Genomic DNA, 21,827 nt, shown 5'->3' on the forward strand with positions numbered 1-21,827 from the left:
CGACTCATACTCGCAGCATGGTCGCCACGAGGTCGTAGGTCACTCTTCCTCATGCTCATTTCCAGCCTGATAAAAATGTCCATGTGCAAAAAAAAAAGGTCGGCATGGAAAAAATTGATACTTTTTACTCGTAGGTAGTTCGTAATAAGCCGTGATGGTGTCGTAGATAGTCGTACGTAGTCATAGGTAGGTAACTGGCCCGAGAAAAAAAAAAAAGCAAACATGACATCATTTTATCATGTGATCATTTCCACTCGTAGCTAGTCTTAGTTGGACTTAGGTGTGGAAGATTGAGGTCGAGGGGGGTCGTAGGAGGTCGTGGACATAGTCGTAGGAGGTCATGGACATAGTCGTAGGAGGTCTTTTACTTCGATGAGTCAACATGACTTTGACATTTTTTTCAACTCGTCTAGGTTCTTCTAAACTCGTGGATTAGGTCGTCCAAGTGGGACAGCCCCTTAAGCATCCTTGCATCAGTCAGATGTCGCTGAGACCATTAACACTATCAGTGCGTTATTTCGGGGAGGGGGTGGCAATTCCAACTTACATAAAATCTGATTTACAAGGGTTCACAGAACATAACCATTATGCAAGTCGTGGAGTGCCTGAATATGTCCAATTTAGTGGAGAATCATAGATCATGCCACTGAAGTGGAGCCTACCTCAAAGGTTTGTGTTAGGAATGAATGGGAGCTTTACACACTGGGACTACTTGGTGACAACAATTCATGCTCTACTTATTTACAAATGAAATTCCTGCCCTCGAAGGTGAAAGATGACAAAATGGAGGCTGTATTTTGAAAGCAATTGAATTTCATTAAGAATTTACCAGAACCTCAGAATAAGAACTGGAACTTGAGTCATGCATTACCCGCAGGTTCAGAATTTTACAATGTCTCTTAATCTGACCAGAGGAATGAAATAAAACATCTCACAAAACCGAACAGTTTTGTGTCATATTGAGCACAACTCAGTTCACAGAACAACGCTCAGTTAAATCATCCAGGAATGAGATGTTATGAGCTTTATTGCTAATGGTTTCCAGAGCATAAAAAAAAACTCTTCAAATTTACAAACCTAGCTGTAAGAGAAAACATGTCAGGACCCACGTTGGAGATACACTGAATAATTTAACCCTTGTCAAATACAAACATAATGGTCCATTATGTGAAAAATTATTGGTCCGGTGAGGTGCCCAAAAGTGTACTTGTTTTATGAAAAGGAAAATGCTACAGAGTACAAATAATTCCCTCTACAAACACTCTGCTCCACCTGGAGGAACTTGTCCTTCCCCTCAATAACTTCTCTTTCTCCAAGTTAAAGGTGTAGCCATGGGTACTCGCATAGGCCCCAGTTATGCCTGCCTTATTGTTGGTTACAACAAACAGTCCTTGTTCTAGGCATATACTGGCATCATCCCACACCTCTTTCTCCACTACACCCATGCAGAACTTGTTGATTTCATTAACTTCACTATCTTTCACCCTGTCCTCAAACCCCCTCTTCCTCTCTACCCTCCCCTCCCCCCACCTCCCTTGATCTCTTGGTCCCCATCACAGGGGATAGACTATCGATTGATGTCCACTACATACCCACCAACTCCCAGTTATCTGGACTACGCTTCCTTCCAATCTGTCTCTTGTAAAGACGCTATCCCCTACTCTCTATTCCTTTGTCTTCGCCACATCTGCTCCCAAGATGAGGCTTTCCATTCTAGGACATCCAAGAATAGGACATCCAAGACATAAGATCATACGACGCAGAAGAATCAGGCCATTTGGCCCATCGTGTCTGCTCTGCCATTCGATTTTCCCTCTCAACCCCATTCTCCTGCCTTCTCCCTCCCCCCACCCCGCCGTAGCCTTTGGCACCTTATTAAACAAGAACCGGTCTCAGCTTTAAAAATACTCAATATCTTGGCTTCCATACCTGTCTGTAACAACAAATTCCACAGATTCATCACCCTCCGAAGAAATCCTTCCTCATCGCATTTTTAAAGATACGTCCTTTTATTCTGAGGCTGTGCCCTCTGGTCCTAGAATCACCCACCATGGGAAACATCCTCTCCACATCCACTCTATCTTGTTGTATTTCCTCTACAAATGTGGTCCTCCCCCTCCCATTCATAGATGGATCCCTCACCTGCATCTCCCGTTTCCCATAGTTCTGCTCTCACTGCCCCCAGATGAAACAAGGATAGAGTTCCTCTGGTCTTCACCTTTCACCTCACCAACTTTGGATCCAATATATCATCCTCCAACATTTCCATCACCTCCAGTATGATCCCACCAGCAGTCACATATTCCCATCTCCATCCCTTTCCACCTTCTGGAGAGACCGCTCCCTCCACAAGTCCTTAGTTCACTCATCCGTTCCCACCTAAACCACCCCCTTCACAGGTACTTTCCCCAGCAACTGCAGGAGACGCAACACCTGTCCTATACCTCCTCCCTCACCTCCACCTAGGGTGAAAGGACACTGACATGAGAAAGAGGTTCACAGGCAGCTTCCCTAACCTCGTCCATTGCATCCAGTGGTCCTGATGTGGCCGCCTGTACATTGACAAGACCAAGCGCAGACTTGGGGACCGTTTTGCCAAACACGCGCTCAGTCTGCCAGGAACTACCGGTTCTCCCAGTTGCTAAACACTTTAACTCCCCATCCCATTCCCATACTAACCTTTCTGTCCCGTGCCTCCTCCATCGCCAGAGCAAGGCCATACACAAATTGGAGGAACAGGTTCTCATATTCTGCTTGGCTAGCGTACAACCCAACAGTATGAACATTAAATTCTCCAATTTTAGGTAACCTCCAACAAACCCTCCGTTGTTTTCCCCACACCCTCTCTTCTTCACCCCCCTCCCCTTTGGAGGTGGGAGTCCAGGTGGGGTACATGGAGTCTTGCACCCATTTCTTCCCTGCATCTCCGTTCCTCCTCTGGCTTCACAATTTGCAACTTCAATCCTTTTGTCTCAAACCTGTTTTTTCATCTCTAGCCTTTGTCCAACCATCTGCCTGTCAAATCCTCCCCTCTTGCCTGTGTTCATCTATTACCTGCCACGCATTGTCCTACCCCCATCTCTTAGTTTTCTTCTCCCCTTCCACACAATCAGTCTGAAGACGGGTCCAGACCCAAAACGTCACCTTTCAATGTTCTTCAGAAATGCTTAGCTACTCCAGTACTGTGTCTTTTTTTTGTAAACCAGCATCTGCATTCCCTTGTTTCTACAAATAGTGTTGAATAGTTTAAAATAAAGGATAATCTAGGTGGAATAGATGGTTTCCAGAAAAGGGTTTTGGACATTCACGAGAGACGCAAGCTTGACTAATCATAGAAATCAGCGCTGGACCTTCACTAGTTACCTGGTAATCGTTGGAGCCTTTTTTCATTAGTGAATTCCACATCATCTTTATGCGTGCAAAGCCGCGTAGCTAGAATTCCATCTCGATCTATCTTCCGCGATGCAGTGTTGATCAATTGGTTTGCAACCTCTTCTGGACACCTGATGAAAATTAAGGGCATTCTGGAAAACAATCTCTCCAAATTGCAAAGGTTTTCACCACTGACATTGAAAGCAGTCAATTGGGAAATTGTCAATAGCCACGTTAATCCTCTCATTTTTCATCTGGTTCTCCAAACACAGCAAACATGACTTGGTCCTTCTTTGTGAAAAAAGTTAGGTTAACCCAATACTTTAACCATATTGTAAGATTTTTTTCTTTAATTTAATGTCATCTTTAACTTCTTGTTAGGTTGTGTCTTAAAGTGATATATATTTGTTGTAAACTATGCAGCTATTGTCTAAATGTTAGCCTTTGCTCATACGCCCAAACTACAAACAATTTGCACCTTTTGCCTTGTAGTTTGGTTTGTTTAGATTTAAGATTTTGGTTTCAGATCAAATTAAATCGCTCAAGCCCGTCCCACTTGGGCGCCCTCCACCGCAACCTCTGGCGAGTTTGCCCGCGACCCATAGTCGCAGCAAGGTCTCCACGAGGTCGTAGGAGGTCTTCGTCACTCTCCTTCATGTTCCAGAGTGGTCTCCGCATAGTCGAGGCTTCAGCTAGGTCGCGGCGTATTTTTCATGATGTTAAAAATTGACCGCAACTAAAAATAGGTCGCCGTGGGAAAAAACGATATTTTTTTAATCGTAGGTCTAGTCGAAGCCGGTCGTAGGAGGTAGGAGATCGTAAACCTAGTCGAGGAAGATCGCAGGTCACCGCGACCTTGATTTTTTTTAGTCGCTTAAGGTCGCCAGAGGTCGAGGTCTCACAAGTGGGACAGGCCCTTTATTTTTATAGAAATTCTATCATATTATGCACTCTTTATTGGAGGCCTCTTAACTACCAGATTATTAACGAATCCTCAATACATAATACTAGATTTTTCTTCAAAAAATAATTCTCTTCAAAATAATTATTTCTTCCAAAAATAAATCACAACCATTTGTGCCTCGCAAATACATTCCAATTTGAGTATTTCAAATGTCTTTTATTGTCACGTGTACCAATTAAGGTACAGTGATATTCGTATCACCATATTTATCAACAAATGAAAGTGATTCTTAATCCCACACCTTTTGACAATGAGGCAAGGTTGTTCTCTACATATCAAAAGCCATTACGGCTGCTTCCAATTGTACAAAGTCGATAATTTGCAGGTTTAAAAAACAACAAGAAATCATCGTCTCTGGCCAGAGAATTTAGAACTATGATGCAGTCTTTGGCATCCATGAAGGAAATGCTTTTCTCTCAGAAGAGGGCTGTGGATTTGGTTTGCTTGAAAATTGGTATTGGTATTGGTAGATTGTTAGGAAATAAAAGAATGTTTATTTCCTAACAATCAAGGAATAGGAAGGTACATGGGTAGAAAGTCAGCTATTGTATTTGAGAATGTCAGAATAAGTTCAAGGACTGTTTGCTTCCACCTGCTCTTATTTATTCACTTTAAATGTGACCATGGTATTGCTCTTTTAATGACAAGTACAGAAATAAATCATGGCCTGCTGTTTGCTACTTGGACTGGAAGAAACAGATCCTTTCTTTGCCAAACTCAGTGGCAGTATTTCTTACAATGCTTCGTTAACTTTTATTGGAATCTTTAGCAAGAACTACGGGAATAGAACATTTTGGGAATAGGTAAAGTACATTTGCAAAAAATGACTGTCAAGATCAATTGCATCCATTACCCTTCTTCCTCTCCAGAAAGATACTCAGCTGCTTCTCAAATTTATGAGCACAATCTCATTCATTATCCATACCCATTGATTTGGTGACAGATTTACCTTTTGCTGCCATAGCAGCACCCACACAAGCCAAAGAATGCAATTAAAAAGTTATCAAATCACTAAGAAATATATCCCCTTCTCCTAGTTCAGAGTAGAAAATAGGCCAGTTTATGTGCTGCAAACAAGAATTTGATTATCCAGCTGTCAGTACCTATGACAATTAAATTGACGCATGCATATGCATTAAAACCAGCTTTTCACTGAAAATGAAAGGATGTTTTTTTTTGGGGCAAAGTTATCGCAATATGTTAAATAATACTTGCCTCCCAAGCCGTACAGCCTGCAGCATTGCAATGAATGTTTTATCAGTTTGTCTTCGCACCTCTTTTAGTTCCATGTTCACCTGCATACACTTGCTCCAACTTTTTGCCTTAAACAAATCATAAGGAACATTTCATTTAATGAACAATGAAGTGCAAGCACCTAAAGAATGAGTTAGGAATACTCTCTCATCCAAATTCTTCCCCAAGTATTAAATAAATAATCTGCTATGGTTGCAGTTACCACATTTATCTTGCATTTTGTTACTACATTCTCCTTTATTTCAGAGTACTCTCTGTGATCCATCAATTTCTTCTATTTGTCTTCATCTGTTTTCTTCCCATAGAAAGCATATATTCAAAATATTTTTGAATTTTATGTGAGTGGCCCAGGGTTTGTGAGTAGCCATACTCTACAATCCAACCTCGTTCAAGATCTTAAGAAACAAGAAACCCCAAACCCCCATCCTCTCAAACTCCCTCTCCCAAACTGGTTAAAGGAATAACTGATGCCTAGTTGAAAATTTAAAAATAGCGTCTCGTTAAAGGTTGACTAGAGCATGTCAATATCAATGACACATTTTTAATTCAACTGTAAAGGAGCAAGAATCATTTTGCAATGCACATTGATAACTTTAGGCCCAAGCTATTCAAGGAAATTAATCTCCTCAGGAACTGTTATCCATTTTGCATCAGGAACACATACTGTCTCTAATGCCCAACATTAAACATTTAATTTTGAGAGCTGCAGAGAAAACATGAAAGGTAAATTCCTCCCAAAGAAATGTTGGCCTCCCCAAAATAAAAATTTAACTCTTTGATCCCCTTACCTGGAAGCAAAACTTATACTTTTCTTTGGCCCTGCTCACAGGAGGAAGCTGTAGAAAATCTCCACAAACTATCAACTGGATTCCACCAAAAGGCTCATTACATTTTCGAACAATCCTGCAATAACAAAGGGGAACACTGATACCGTTTAAGTTATTGGGCGACTGCATGAGAATATTTTACGGAGAGATGAACCTTCATTACTGCAATCTACAAACATTAGATTAGAATGGGATGTTGAGACTTGGATAAATTGTAATTATGTAGGTATACAAAACTAGGTTGATTAAGGCAGAATGAGTGGCAAAGGAGAATAGAGGATATAGGAAATAGAAGGAATGATTTTCGGAGGACACAGTCCAGGAAGCTGAAGCTACCAACACAAGACCAAAGAGCAGAAGCCAGAGTCGGAGGGCTTGAAGGGTAGAATGGAATTATAGGTTGCAGAGAAAGGTGGGATTGGGCTGGGAAAAGTCATGCAAGATGGGAAATTTTGGATTGGAAATGTTAGAGAATTGGAAATCAATGCACGTTATCAAACACAAAAATGATTGATGAAGTAGACTTTGTACAAGGGAGGCTATAGGGAGGGGACTTTTGAATAAACAGAGCTTGAATGTGTGGTACATCAAGGAGGGGGACAATGCAAGAAATCAACTCTGGAAGAGGTAAATTGCATGTGCTGGAGATTTAACAGCAGATAAACTGGGGGGAGATGAACACTTATGCCGAGGACTTGGGATCAAATGTTCATTTCCAGGGAAAACAGAATGCTAAAATATTGACAATCTTCTTCAATCTCAGACAGCAAAGGACTGGAATTAAATCAGTAGCATGGGTATTTAGGTCTTAAGTGATAGGAACAGAATTAGGCCATTCAGCCCATCAAGTCTACTACCCCACCATTCAATCATGCCTGATCTCTCTCTCCCTCCTAACTAAACTAATTCTCCTGTCTTCTTCCCATAACCCTTGACACCAATACTAATCATGAATCTATCCATTTCTGCCTTAAAAATATCCATTGACGGCCTCCACAGCCTTGTGTGGCAAAGAATTCCACAGATTCACCACCATTCATGACCTTTAGTAGATCTTGTTGAGTTAGAGCTCAAAACTGCCAGTGTACATTTGGAAACTGACCATATTTTGGTTGATAATGCCAAATTAGTTTGTTTAAATCATGTTTGTAGGTAATTTGCATCACCATCACATACTGTACAGAAAACAAGATGAAAAACTAATATTTTAAACTTGGCAACAGTAGTTTTACTTGTAGACACTCCTGCAACATTTACAAGTTTAAGAGCACAGACGTCATTACAAATACATAATGGTACTCAGAAAGCAAGCAAATTACACATTTAACAAGTAGCATGTAGGGATGAGTGACCAATGAGACAGGCTAACAAGTGCAATTGGGAACATTAGTTGCCTACACGCAATGGATATACAAAATTGATATCCTGCGCTATTGTGAAAGTACAAAGATAGGCTGGATACCTTCTCATTAGAACAGTGGCCATATTTATCAGCCTTATGCTCCAATTAACTTTTGCAAACCTAACGAGCAGCTGCAAAGAATATGTTCCCTCAACCATTACAGAGCACTATCTATTTACTAGTCTGTCGAGATATCACAAATATGGAAACTGTAGCTCCCTTTTACCAGTATGATGTACCTGGCCACAGTTTCAAGCTTGTCAAAGAATTCTCCTTCTATCATGGAGATTTCATCGATGATAAGGTGCCTGCAATTTAGCCAGTGGCTGAGGATCCCAGGCCTTTGAGCCAGCTCTACACATTGCTGCAGAGGAGCTTTTCCTGATCCGATTCCTAAAGAAAAAATAAATCCAAAGTTTTAAAAAACCTTAGGCAAAGTATTGACAGCTGTCTTTTCAATACCCCAATCTCAAATTGGCAAAAACCATTCACACTTTAGCACCATTTTGAAATATTTAAAATTGTTGGCAAGTTAGAATCCATTGATAGTGTTAATGTTTCAGATCAATGACAAACCTTCATCTTTTTGTTACCATTTTGATTCATCAGGATTCTTTTTGTGCAAGTTCGTTGAAGCATTTATAAAATTTCCCATTGCCTCAATAAAACTTTATCATGAAATATGGTGATCAGTAAAATGTGAGCATAATAGGGCGGGTCTTTCATTAGCCATATGTAACTAATTAAAAGAGAAAAAAAATCAAAACTTGTTCTATAAAGCACAATTTATCATAAAGTGTGAAGCTTAAAAAATGTAATGAAGGCCAATAAAGGAAAAGCATACTTAGCTAATTGGGCTGCAGGAGTTAGACAACCCTAGCTCATAACAATAGCCTCTGCTTTACGATAAAAATAATACAGGAGCATATATCATTTTGTGATGGGCAAGATGTGCACAAGTGCAGACTACAGTGTGATTTGTTTCATTACCTTCGCTAGACACTGATGAAGGATTCAGAACGGAAGAAACATTCTGTTTGTGCTGGCTTTGGTTCTTTTGCCAATTAACTTAAATTGGGGTCATTTTGTTTTGACTTTTTTCCGTGAAAATAGTTCATTTTAATTAGTCTACCAAAATCATTCATGATTTGAATAAGAGATGGGGCACCTCGGGTGAGGGCTTTCAGTTCTCTGCAGAGACTACTTTAAATAATTTACTTTGATCTTCGATCCCAAGGAAGAGGTGTCAAGCTTCTCCTTGAACTGCAGTCACTGATCCCTGGTACAATAATGATAAATCTCTTCAGGACTCAACCCAAGACCTGGACATCTTTCAGAACATTTGTTACCCAGAACTAAAGTAATACATGACAGGACTCTTATTGCATGTCAGAGAAGTAATTAAGATGGAAAGAGTGCAGGGATTTACTGGGATATTGCCAGGACTTGAGGGCCTGAGCTATAGGGAGAGGTTGGGCAGGCTATGGCCTAAGGATTAGCTTAACTTCTTTTTTATTTATGACTAGCACACTATCTTTTTATCTTCAATAATGTTAAGGAGCCTTGTGTTTTCAAGCAGGATTCTCATCTTGTCCAGTCATGTTCAAAGATTAACATCCTTCTCCTTCATCTCCTTTAGCATTGTACTAGATTGTTCATGATGACTCTTTATTCTTTGTTGAAGCAAAATCACCATACTTTCATTACCATAGAAAATAGGTGCAGGAGTAGGCCATTCAGCCCTTCAAGCCAGCTCCGCCATTTAATATGGCTGATCAACCAAATTCAGTACCCCGTTCCCGCTTTCTCCCGATATCCCTTGAATCTGTTAGGCTTACGAGCTATATCTAACTCTTAAATTTCATTAATCACATGCCAGCTATCATAGTCATACTCACACAACACAGAAACAGGTCCTTCAACCCAACTTGTCCATGCCACCAAAGACACCCCTTCTCATCTATTCCCATCTGCCTGTATTACCCGTTTAGTTTAGTTTAGAGATACAATGTGGAAGCAGGCCCTTAAGCCCACGCCGACCAGCGATCCCCGTACATTAGCACTACATGCACTTGGGTCAATTTGCAATTTTACCAAACCAATTAACCTACAAACCTGTACATCTTGGGAGTGTGGGAGGAAACCGGAGCTCCCAGAGAAAACCCACGCAGGTCACGGGGAAGAAGGTACAAACTCTGTACAGACAGCACCCGTGGTCAGGATTGATCCCGGGTCTCTGCTGCTGTAAGGCAGCAACTCTACTGCTGCACTGCCGTGTTGCCCTACCCCTCGAAACATTTCCTATCCATGTACCTGTCTAAGTATCTTTTAAATGCAGTTATAGTACCCGTCTCAACTATCTCCTCTGACAGTTTGTCCCATACACCCACCACCCTACCCTCTATGTGAAAAAAGTTGCCCAGTAGTTCTTAAATCTTTGTCACTCTCACCTTAAAGCTAGAGTATAATTTTTGAATCCCTATTCTAAGTAAAAGAATGTTAAATATTCCGTGGATTCAACTTACTTTTCCCCTCATGATTTTATACATCTTTCCAAGTTCACCCCTCAACGTTCCAAGGAATAAAGTTCTAGCCTGCCCAACCTCTCCCTATAGCTCAGGCCCTCAAGTCCTGGCAATATCCTAGTAAATCTTCCCTGCACTCTTTCCATCTTAATTATTTCTCTGACATGCAATGAGAGTCCTGTCATTTATTACTTTTGAAGTACAATAGGAGAAGAACACAATTGTTAACTTAAAAAAAAAAAAACTCGAGTTATCGTGCATTAGGGAAGAGATTAAACGGACCAATTTTTAATGGAAAAGTTCGAAACATAAGAAGATCTGGGATGATGGGAAGAGTCATCATTAAATGTTAAATATTCACAAAAAAGTCACATTGATGAGATGTGTTTCCAGACCTCTTCAGTTTTAAATAATTTATCCTAATGCATCCTCCCCCACCCCACGATTTGCAGTCCAAGGGGCTAAATCTTCAACAAATAATATTTCCCCCAGTCCTGATTTTCTGTCACTTATCGTTGCACACAACTGACCTGCAAATGCATGCAGGGTTGTTCCTCCAATATGACAGGCAGCCACTCCAGTACTGGCGGTGGTGTATGTATTCTTTGGTGGCAATGCTCCGACAATCCTCTTCAGTAAGAAAGACTTACCAGTTCCTTGAAGCAAAATAACGATTTGTGGTTGGGAAAGTAAAAATGAATACACATTCTGTGGAAAGCATCAGTGAACAAATGTTCCATGAAGGTAGACAAAATTGCTGAAGAAACTCAGCGGGTATGGCAGCATCTATGGAGCGAAGGAAATAGGCAACGTTTCGGGCCAAACCCCTTCTTCAGACAGTCTGAAGAAGGGGTTTGGCCCGAAACATTGCCTATTTCCTTCACTTCATAGATGCTGCCGTACCCGCTGAGTTTCTCCAGCAATTTTGTCTACCTTCGATTTTCCAGCATCTGCAGTCCCTTCATGAACAAATGTTCCATGAAACAGGATGCAGGCACACCTTTTCTCTGTTCTGATATTCTGCCCAAGGTCCAATCTCACTATAATCATCCATTTCATTGCCACTTTCCATGCCAGCCTTCTGTTTACAGTGATATACTGAATTAATTAAGTACAGATGTCCAAATATCTGGAGACTTGGATGATAGATTTGTAATCACACCATTTCATATTAATTGATCTTACATCTTTCTATGAGATAGGACATCATTCAGCCCATCAAGTCTGTGGTAGTTCACAGAACAATCCCATTACACCTTTCAATGTTCCAGTAACCTTTTCTCCCCAAATTTCTGGCAATTCCCCCAAAATTGTATTGTGCACCACCAGGTGGCGCCGCTCAATGGCAGCCTCGCTAACAGTCTGTCTCGTCCTTTTCTTCTTTTGTTGTTTTTAGTCTGTTAAAGGTATGTTTTAGTGCATCTTTAGTTTTCTATTATGTGGGGAAGGTGGGTGGGGGAAACGTTTTTCTCTTTCCTCGAAGGAGATGTGACTTTTCCATATCGTATCTCCATCCGTACTGCGGCCTAACATCGTAGATCTGGCAGTCCCTTTGCTGGGGATCGATTTCGGGAGCTCCAATCATGGGAGCCTGCGGCCTTAACATTGGGGAGCTTGCAGTCCCTTGGTTAGGGATCGACTTCGGAAGCTCCAAACGCAGGAGCTTCGAGCACCCCGATCCCGGGAGCTTCGATCGCCCCGATGAGGGAACTTTGATCGCCCCGATGAGGGAACTTCGATCGCCCCGATGAGGGAACTTCGATCGCCCCGATCCCGGGAGCTTCGATCGCCCCGATGAGGGAACTTCGATCGCCCCGACTGCGGATGGTTTTACTGCCCCAACCTTGGGAGGAAAGGAAGGAAGAAGGTAATACATTATTACCTTCAATCACAGTGCGCTGTGATGGATGTTTATGTTGATTTTTATGTAGTTGTGCATTTTGCTGCTTTTATGGTATGACTGTATGGCAAATCAAATTCCTTGTATGTTCTTACAAGATACAAATAATTTATTAGCCAAGTATGTATTATAAGGGACAATTTATACTATCTGATTAACCTCTCAATGCATACATCTTTGCGTGAAGGGAGAAAATGGCAGCACAAGAGGGAAATCCATGCGGTCATGATAAAACAAGGTCACTGCTAATGTGAGACAATATACCACAAGATTAATCTACAACTTCTCTTGTATACTTTCCTCAGAACCAAAGTTGAAAGAACACGTCTGATCTGAATTTCCAATCACATAGAAGTAGTCAAATGCCTCTCTGCCAAGCCCCCACAACTCTTCATGAGACAAAATTCGTTCAGAATAATGCTAATTCAACTAGAGCAAAAGTTAAGAGTTGAGAATAAAAGGGGAATAAAATTATCTAACATTTCCCTATGAATGCATTGGACAATATTTAGCTTAGCTTGGTTTAGAACAGGGGTTCCCAACCTTTTTCATCCCATTTACCCCTGGCAACTTTAATAGCACATAACAATATTCTTTCACTTATTTATGAACAACAAATGATGAACAGATACCAGTATAACAGAACCAAACACAGTCAGTCAATGAGAAAAAATATGTACCAATCCAGAATCAACAATTTTACCCCCTGGGTAGGCAACATTTACCCCCTGGGGATAAATTTACCCCGGTTTGGGAACCCTTGGTTTGGGCCCTTCAGCCGTCCGATTCCACACTGATTAACGATCCCCGCACGCCAACACTATGCTACACACACTAGGGAAAATTTACATTTGTACCAACCCAATCAACCTACAAATCTGTACATCTGGCGTGTGGGAGGAAACTGAAGATCTCGGAGAAAACCCACGCGGTCACGGGAAGAAAGTACAAACTCCATACAGCCAGCACCCGTAGTCGGGATTGAATCCGGGTCTCTGGAGCTAATCCCCAAGTCAAGTGTTTTTTTATAAAGGTAAAGGCTCCACAATCTGCCTCTTCAATACTTACCAGCACTTCCAGTGAAGAAGACATTCTTTCCTTTAAGGATCATGGCGAGAACATGTGACTGTTCTTTGGAGAGTTTCCTTCCCATTGGCAGTGACAACGTGGGCTTTTTGGAGGGTTTCAGCTCTGCACTCTGCAACAGATATGTGTACAAAAATGATTAAATCTTTTTATTCCTTTCTAGCTCCACCTTCTCTATACTCACTGAAAATATCAATAAGCTCAAGATACTGGCATTGATACATAATTTTGTTTGCATTGATAAGAGAGATGCTACGCTGACAAAGAATGGACCATTGTAAGAGGTAAATTATGAAATATTTTCCTTACAACAGCAATGTTGAGCTCTTCCACACTAGACAAGGAAAGAGGTCAGTTTTATTTTAAAATTTACATCAAGTACAATATTTATCTACTAGCTAATGACAGAAACAGAATTCTGCTTTTCAAAATGGCAAAACATTTAACCTTAATAGCCAAATTCTATTCCTGGAGCAATTTTGCATGTGTGCAAATGTCATGGGAAAAGCAAGTAAGTGATAGGTGCAATGTTTTGCCCATGTTAAAAAAAAAACAAAAAAAAACAGTTAGGCCAAGAATTCCTTAAAATGATGTTAAAGTATTATTGTCAGTCCCCCAAAATCCCCCTTAAGTGAAAATATGCAGTTCACAGGATTACACTGGAGTTTCCTCAGTGTGACAGAGATCCCAACAGGCCCTTCAACCCAACATGCCCATGCTGAACAAGATACAGCTTCTGCACTAGTCTCCCCTCCTCGGGCAGCTCATTCCATATACCCACCACTCTGTGTGGAAAAAGTTGTCCCTCAGGTTCCTATTACATTTTTCCCTTCACCTTAAACCTATGTCCTCTGGGTGAAAGACTGTGCATTCACCCTGTCTATTCCCTTCACGATCTAATACACCTCTATAGATTACCCCTCATCCTTCTGCGTGCCAAGGAATATAGTCTTTGCCTAGCCAACTTCTCACTATAACGTGGCTGCTCATGTCCTGGCAATATTCTCGTAAATTGCTTCTGCAATCATTCCAGCCTAACAACATCTTTCCTATAGCAAGGCGACCAAAACTGAACACAATACTCCAAAATACAGCCTCATGAACATCTTGTACAATTGAAACATAACATCCCAACCTCTATGCTCAATATATAACATAAAAGGAACTGTAAATACTGGTTCATACCAAAGATAGACTAAATGCTGGAGTGACTCAGTGGGTCAAGCAGCATCTCTGGAGAAAATAGATAGGTGACTTTGCAGGATGGGACCCTTCTTCAGACTTTACTATACTCAATATTCTATACTCAATACCCTGACTGATGAAGGACAATGTACCACAAGCCTTCTTGTCCACCCATCTACCTGTGACACCACCTTCAAGAAACTATGTGCTTGCACTCCTAGATCTCTCTGCTCTACAGGCCTGTGCCACTCACTGTGTAGGTCCTGTCCTGGTCTGACCTGCCAAAATGCACACATCACACTTATCTGCATTAAACCACATTTACCATTTCTCAGGTAGACAAAATGCTGGAGTAGCAGCATCTCTGGAGAGAAGGATTGGGTGACGTTTCGGGTCGAGACCCTTCTTCAGACTCAAAGTGGTAAAGCTGTGTCTTTACCATTCCTCAGCCCACTTGCTCAGGTGGTCGATCTTGCTGTAATTTCTGATAATTATCATCGTTATCAACAATACTACCCACTTTAGTGTCTTACTAATAATGCCTTGTACATTCTCATCCAATATAAACCACAAACAGCAATGGGCCAAGCACTAATCCCGGAGGCACATTAGTCGCAGGCCTCCAGTCTGAAAAAACAACCTTCCACTATCTGAAGATGGGTCTCAACCCGAAACGTCACCCATTTCTTCTCTCCTGTCCCGCAAAATTGCTCCAGCATTTTGTGTCTAACTTCAGTTTAAACCAGTATCTGCAGTTCCTTCCTACATACTTCCACTATCACCGTTTGATTTCTTCCAGGAAGCCACTGTCAGATTCAGTGCAGTGCTACCCCCAGACCCATTGTAAAATCTCACAGCTGTCAGCATTTAAACCAGCAGCTTCAACCTTAGCAGCCTACTGTTAAAGGGGAGTATTACAAAGTAGCCACTAAGGTGTATTCGTGCCTGATGAATAAATGCTGCCATAATGAGAGGATGGACTGAGGGTGCTCCTAGATAGTTTGAAATACTCCAAAAAGATGGAGGCCAGTAACTACTTATTTACATGTTCCTAATGGCATTTTGATGCTAACCTTGTCCAGAAGCGAAAATGAAAGCAAAAAGATTACATACCAGGCAGTTTTCTGATGAGGTGGTCCGAGATCGCTTGATCTGCTTGTTTGGACGACTGTTACCCATTTGATTCCTTGATCCTTTAGTAGAAGTTGGTGACTGCAGATTCCTCTGCATCTGAAGTTTCGCTCTTTCCACATCCTGGGCCTGCACAGGACTAATTGTATCAAAGGTCCGTGGAAGTGTGGAGACCAGGCGTGTTCGGTCACTGACTGGTTTGCTGATCTTTTTATCTGCAGCATACTTAATGGAAAGTGTTTTCAAAAGTATTTGCAGTTTGTCTGGTGGGCAGTTTGAAATAAGGATCTGAATATTTTCAGGAATCAATTTGATGGTACTCTTCCCATCCCGAGTGAAGCGAGTAAAAAGCTGGATTTCACGCAAGACAAAATTTTGTGACAGCTTCCCATCGTGTACAAGGAGCAGAATCTCTCGAAATTCGTTGCGCCCAAGTGTGACCGTGGCATTGCTGCTATTTTTGCGTTTGGTGGCTTGACCAGCCTGGTTGAGGTATTCCACTGCAACACTGCACTGCACCTCCACACCAGAAGCAGGGAACATTCTACTCCCAGTAGAAGCTGAAGATGCTGCAGAGATTCGAAATAAAATGTAGTTACCAGATGGACATTAAGTGCTGGAGTAACTTAGCAGGTCCGGCAACATCTCTGGAGAACATCGATAGGTGACATTTCTAGTCAAACCCTTTCTTCAGGGGCAGCACAGTGGTATATTTGCTGCCCTGCAACACCAGAGACCCATGTTCAATCCTGACCACAGGTGCTGTCTGTCCGGAGTTTGAATATTCTCCCTGTGACCGCATGGGTTTTCTCTGGGTGCTCCAGTTTCCTTCCACATTCCAAAAATGTATTGGTTTGTAGGTTGACTGGCTTTGGTAAGCATTGTAATTAGTCCCTGGTGTGTAAGATAGTGTTAGTGTTCCGGTGAGCACAGACTCAGTGGGCCGAAGGGCCCGTTTCAACACTGTATCTCTAAAGTTCAGACTGTTACCAGATGTCCTCAGTCATAGAAAGTTATAGCATGGAATCAGGCTCTTTGGCCCACTGAGTCAACACCATTAACTGCTCATTACACTAATCCTACACCAATCCTGGTTTATTTTCCCCATATTCCCATCAACTCCCTGCCCCAGCCATCTTACTTCAATGCACTTACAGAAACATTTACAGAGGCCATTTAACCTAATGCAATCTTAATTTATTGTAATGCATTTATTTTTGTAAGATTTCTAATCATACTATACAATAAAATAAATGTAATACAATAAATTAAGATCACGCTACCAATTCACACCTCTTTGAAATGTGGGAGGAAACCCGGGCAGTCACAGGCAAAGGTCCTATAGGATCCGCTATAGGATCTTTGGTCACAGGAAGAACATGCAAAAATCCACAGAGAGCACCAGATGTCACGACTGCACCAGATGTCAGGACTGCACCCGGTCTCAGGTGCTTTGAGGCACACCTGCGCCAGTAATAATTACTATTGGAGTAGTTTAAACCTAGTACGAGTAGAGACTATTACAATAATGTTATTACAATAAGGGAGGCGGGCGGTGGGGGAGTTGTAACTTCCAACACTGAAGACACTGAGTTGGACAATTTTATACTGGATATGGTTTACGTTAATCAAGCCAATTAACCTACAAACCTGTGCGTCTTTGGAATATGGGAGGAAACCGAAGATCTCGGAGAAAACCCACGCAGGTCACGGGGAGAACGTACTCCGTACAGCCAGCGCCGTACCGGGTTAGGCAGCAACTCTACCACTGAGCCACCGTGACGGAGAAAGAGAGACAAGATTTTAAAAAGTTTGTTAGAGTAAAGTTAACACATGTAATGTTTGACAAAGCGAGCAAGGGAATGGAGTAATTAACGTGAAAGACAGCATGACAAAGTTTCCAAGCTTTATGGACAGATACGAATCTCAGGGCTGCGTTTTACCGTCAGAAATGTACTTCCTGAATTTGGTAGATCCTAGATTTTACTCTTATTTCCAGTTTACCTGCAGCCCGTGGGTTTACACGGCTGAATGTACTCAGTCGAGATTCTTGCCTCTCACGTTCTCATGTAGGTATCCAGATTGTCCCGGAATGACTTTACTCGGCAACCAGCAGATCCCAAGCAGCAGATATTTTCTTGCCAATGAAGTATTCGCACATTGAAAATTAAGAAAAATGTATTTTCACTCCCTCCCGACCATAGACTGTGAGCTTCCAGCGTGACAATTAAAGATCACAGAAGGCTCTTGCTTTAGTATCTTTGGTGAAAATGCATCTTTCAGTCGCTCGCCCCGTCCGCTGCAATTTCAAACTTGCCGGCGTTATTTACACCAATCAAAGCAGGACGCTTTAAATTTCTGACCAATCGCACTTGTGTCTGCCGGCTTTCCATTGTGACGTTTCCGCCGCGGCTTCTGCTGCAACGTTGGGTGAAATAGACATTGTCACTGTTGCAAGGAGGCTCTTTTCACACCTTACACTTATCTTCGGCTCTTAAGACTTGCGGTTTATATATTTTGTCAGATGCATTATCTGCTTATTCTTTCATATTTCAATACCGAAATTTCATTTTCCGGGGACGGACGGGAAAAGTAATGAGCTTCCGGATTTATTAGAGGGTAAAAACAAGTAAAAAGAGAGAAGTAGCAGTTATTCATGGGCTTGCTACATACTGTAGATCAGACAGTTCGGCTCTAATTTCAAATCTTTATAGTTTTTTATTTCTTCCATCTGTCACGGCCCTTTGCACGCTACCTCTTGTCATAAGTTCATAAGCGATAGGAGCAGAATTAGGCCCTTTGGCCCATTAAGTCTACTCCGCCATTCAATCACGACTGATCCGTCTCTCCCTCCTAACCCCATTCTCCTGCCTTCTCCCCATAACCCCTGACACCTGTACTAATCAATAATCTATTTATCTCTGCTTTATAAATACCCATTGACTTGGCCTCCACATCCTTATGTAGCAAAGAATTCCTCAGATTCACCACCCTCTGACTAAAATTCCTTCTCATTTCCTTCCTAAAGGAACGTCCTTTAATTCTGAGGCTATGACCTCTAGTCCTGGACTCTCCCACTAGCGGAAACATCCACTCCACAACCACTCTATCCAAGCCTTTCACTATTCGGTAAGTTTCATTGAGGTCCCCCCTCATTGTTCTAATTCCCAGCGAGTAGAGGCCCAGTGCTGTCAAACACTCATCATATGTTAACCTACTCATTCCTGGGTTCATTCTTGTAAACCTTCTCTGGACCTCTCCAGGGCCAGCACATCCTTCCTCAGACATGGTCCCCAAAATTGCTCACAATACCCCAAATGTGGCCTGACCAGCACCTTATAGAGCAGCGCCTTATTGTGTTTGGTGAAACAGTCACTTGGTCTATGCTTGCTCTTGCTGATATAAATGAGACCCCACATACAAGTGCCTAAGGCTGCGCCTTTGATGAAGAAAGTGAGCGGAGTCCAAAGAGTATTTGTCAAGTCCACAAGGTGGAGGAGAGTATTAGTTGAAGGGAGAGGAATAGGAAGTTTGTCTTAAATCACAAAAGATGGAAGAAGGAGACCATAAAGGGTAATATTTGAAGTTGTTTTTTGGAGAATTTAGATCTGAGAATGTAACTCTCTATTTAATTATCCAATGTAACTCTCTATTTAATTATCAAATCCCATTATATGATCCATATATCAATATTATTATTTAGTTTATGTGCCATGAGGAATGAACTGGAATTAAATAAAATGAATAAAGCGTCTTGAAATGTTTGAATGAAATATCTGCTGATGGAGTCTCAGGTCTTGCCAGGAATTTTCTGTTTTTCCTGCTATCTTCCTTTGTCAGCTTTATTTTTTATTACTGTGTAAACTATGGTGAATGTTTGCACAAATGTGCATAAACCTTAGGTGCATATGTTGATTTTTGTTCATGTCTTGTGCATTTTGGAAGTCCTGTAAGCCTTCCTTTCAAACCAAAGATTAATTTATCCTGGAAAGTTAATAGATCTACAAATACAAAAATAAATTGTATGGAGGTGTATGCAGCTCCATTTATAGCCCTTATTTCCTTAATATATGATTCCGGTCCTGAATGTATTGTTAAATTATGATCTGTGGGCTGTTGCAGCATAAAACCTATGACAATCTCAAAGTCTATTCTCCATTTCTAAAAATAAATTGGAGACAATGGATTCATCTGCCTCTTTCAGTAAATGTGTACTGTTTAGGCATTGTGTGACTGAATATTTAAAAAAGGATGTGTCAAGATAGATGGATTGAGGTAATGCCGATGGAACATTTACAATAGCCTTTTCTCTCAGTAGCCTATTGTGTAGTAATACCACATTATTCAATCCAACAATTGTCTTTTCCTCTTTTATATCTTGCTAATCCCACTAAATATTTAAAAGACACATCAGTAGCTAGGCATTGTGTTCAATTCTTTGTTACAGACCACTGAAGTATGACAAAGCAGTGATGTGTGCATTCTAGTAGTTTAACCTTGAGACACTAATACACATTCCATTATAGGAAATAGGTGCAGGAGGAGGCCATTCGGCCCTTCGAGCCAGCACCGCCATTCATTGTGATCATGGCTGATCGTCCCCTATCAATAACTCGTGCCTGCCTTCTCCCCATATCCCTTGACTCCACTAGCCCCTAGAGCTCTATCTAACTCTCTCTCTTAAATCCATCCAGTGACTTGGCCTCCACTGCCCTCTGTGGCAGGGAATTCCATAAATTCACAACTCTCTGGGTAAAAAAGTTTTTTTCTCACCTCAGTCTTAAATGACCTCCCCTTTATTCTAAGACTGTGGCCTTTGGTTCTGGACTCACCCAACATTGGGAACATTTTTCCTGCATCTAGCTTGTCCAGTCCTTTTATAATTTTATATGTTTCTATAAGACTCCCCCTCATCCTAAACTCCAGTGAATACAAGCCTAATCTTTTCAAAGGTACACAAAAATGCTGGAGAAACTCAGCGGGTGCAGCAGCATCTATGGAGCAAAGGAAATAGGTAACGTTTCGGGCCGAAACCCTTTTCAATCTTTCCTCATACGACAGTCCCGCCATCCCAGGGATCAATCTTGTGAACCTACGCTGAACTGCCTCAATCATAAGGATGTCCTTCGTCAAATTAGGAGACCAAAACTGTACACAATACTCTAGATGTGGTCTCACCAGAGCCCTATACAACTGCAGAAGAATACGCATCTGCAGTGAAGAATTTTAACACTGTCCTTTTTAAACTGATTCCCTACATCATAATGTGACTGACAGGGAAGGGAAGATGGTGGTTTGTGATATCGAATTGCTTGCTGGACTAAAAATCACATACGGATCAGGATATATGTAGGTTTATTCTTGTCCCATGATGAAGTGAAAAGTTTTATTTTGCATGCGATAATACTATTTCTAGATAGAATTAAGTCATACAATAGGAAGATCAAAGGGGAAGATACAGAATGCAGAATATAGTTCTCGGCATTGTAGCACAATAGTTCCAACGACAAAGTCCAATGGCTGCTATAGGGTAGAGGTGAATTGGACAGTACCTTAGCTTATGGAAACATACAGTGGCTTGCAAATGTTTTCATACCCCTTGAACTTTTCCACATTTTGTCACGTTACAACCACAAACGTAAATGTATTTTATTGGGATTTTATGTGATAGACCAACACAAAGTGGCACATAATTGTGAAGTGGAAGGAAAATGATACATGGTTTTCAAATTTTCTTACAAATAAAAAACTGAAAAGTGTGGCGTGCAAAAGTATTCAGCCCCCCTGAGTCAATACTTTGTAGAACCACCTTTCGCTGCAATTACAGCTGCAAGTCTTTTGGGGTATGTCTCTACCAGCTTTGCACATCTAGAGACTGAAATTTGTGCCCATTCTTCTTTGCAAAATAGCTCAAGCTCAGTCAGATTGGATGGAGAGCGTCTGTGAACAGCAATTTTCAAGTCTTGCCAGAGATTCTCAATTGGATTTGGGTCTGGACTTTGACTGGGCCATTCTAACACATGAATATGCTTTGATCTAAACCATTCCATTGTAGCTCTGGCTGTATGTTTAGGGTCGTTGTCCTGCTGGAAGGTGAACCTCCGCCCCGTCTCAAGTCTTTTGCAGACTCTAAGAGGTTTTCTTCCAAGATTGCCCTGTATTTGGCTCCATCCATCTTCCC

General features: G+C 41.4%; 1 protein-coding gene and 1 long non-coding RNA gene across 3 annotated transcripts in view; one reads left to right on the plus strand and one right to left on the minus strand.

Moving 5' to 3' along the window:
- pif1 (PIF1 5'-to-3' DNA helicase) overlaps positions 1 to 17,961 on the minus strand; it is a 30,284-nt gene extending 12,323 nt beyond the window's left edge. Inside the window, exons 1-8 of one of the 2 annotated variants that reach the window (XM_033028804.1) lie at positions 17,651 to 17,961; positions 15,629 to 16,215; positions 13,313 to 13,442; positions 10,875 to 11,000; positions 8,059 to 8,212; positions 6,379 to 6,493; positions 5,552 to 5,658; positions 3,364 to 3,503 (exon numbers count right to left, since the gene is read on the minus strand). In XM_033028804.1, the coding sequence (XP_032884695.1) occupies positions 3,364 to 3,503; positions 5,552 to 5,658; positions 6,379 to 6,493; positions 8,059 to 8,212; positions 10,875 to 11,000; positions 13,313 to 13,442; positions 15,629 to 16,189 (1,333 nt within the window). In that variant the 5' untranslated portion in view covers positions 16,190 to 16,215; positions 17,651 to 17,961. Of the gene's footprint in view, positions 1 to 3,363; positions 3,504 to 5,551; positions 5,659 to 6,378; positions 6,494 to 8,058; positions 8,213 to 10,874; positions 11,001 to 13,312; positions 13,443 to 15,628; positions 16,216 to 17,296; positions 17,332 to 17,650 lie in introns of those variants that run through there. The other variant, XM_033028805.1, reaches the window with a different exon arrangement.
- On the plus strand, positions 1,916 to 18,655 carry LOC116977922. The gene is made up of 3 exons (XR_004413326.1): positions 1,916 to 1,935; positions 11,793 to 11,796; positions 18,614 to 18,655. It is a non-coding gene; the product is annotated as an uncharacterized LOC116977922 (long non-coding RNA).
- The last annotated feature ends 3,172 nt before the right edge of the window (positions 18,656 to 21,827 follow it).

Source organism: Amblyraja radiata, chromosome 10, assembly GCF_010909765.2.
Source record: "Amblyraja radiata isolate CabotCenter1 chromosome 10, sAmbRad1.1.pri, whole genome shotgun sequence".
Lineage (NCBI taxonomy): Eukaryota > Metazoa > Chordata > Chondrichthyes > Rajiformes > Rajidae > Amblyraja > Amblyraja radiata.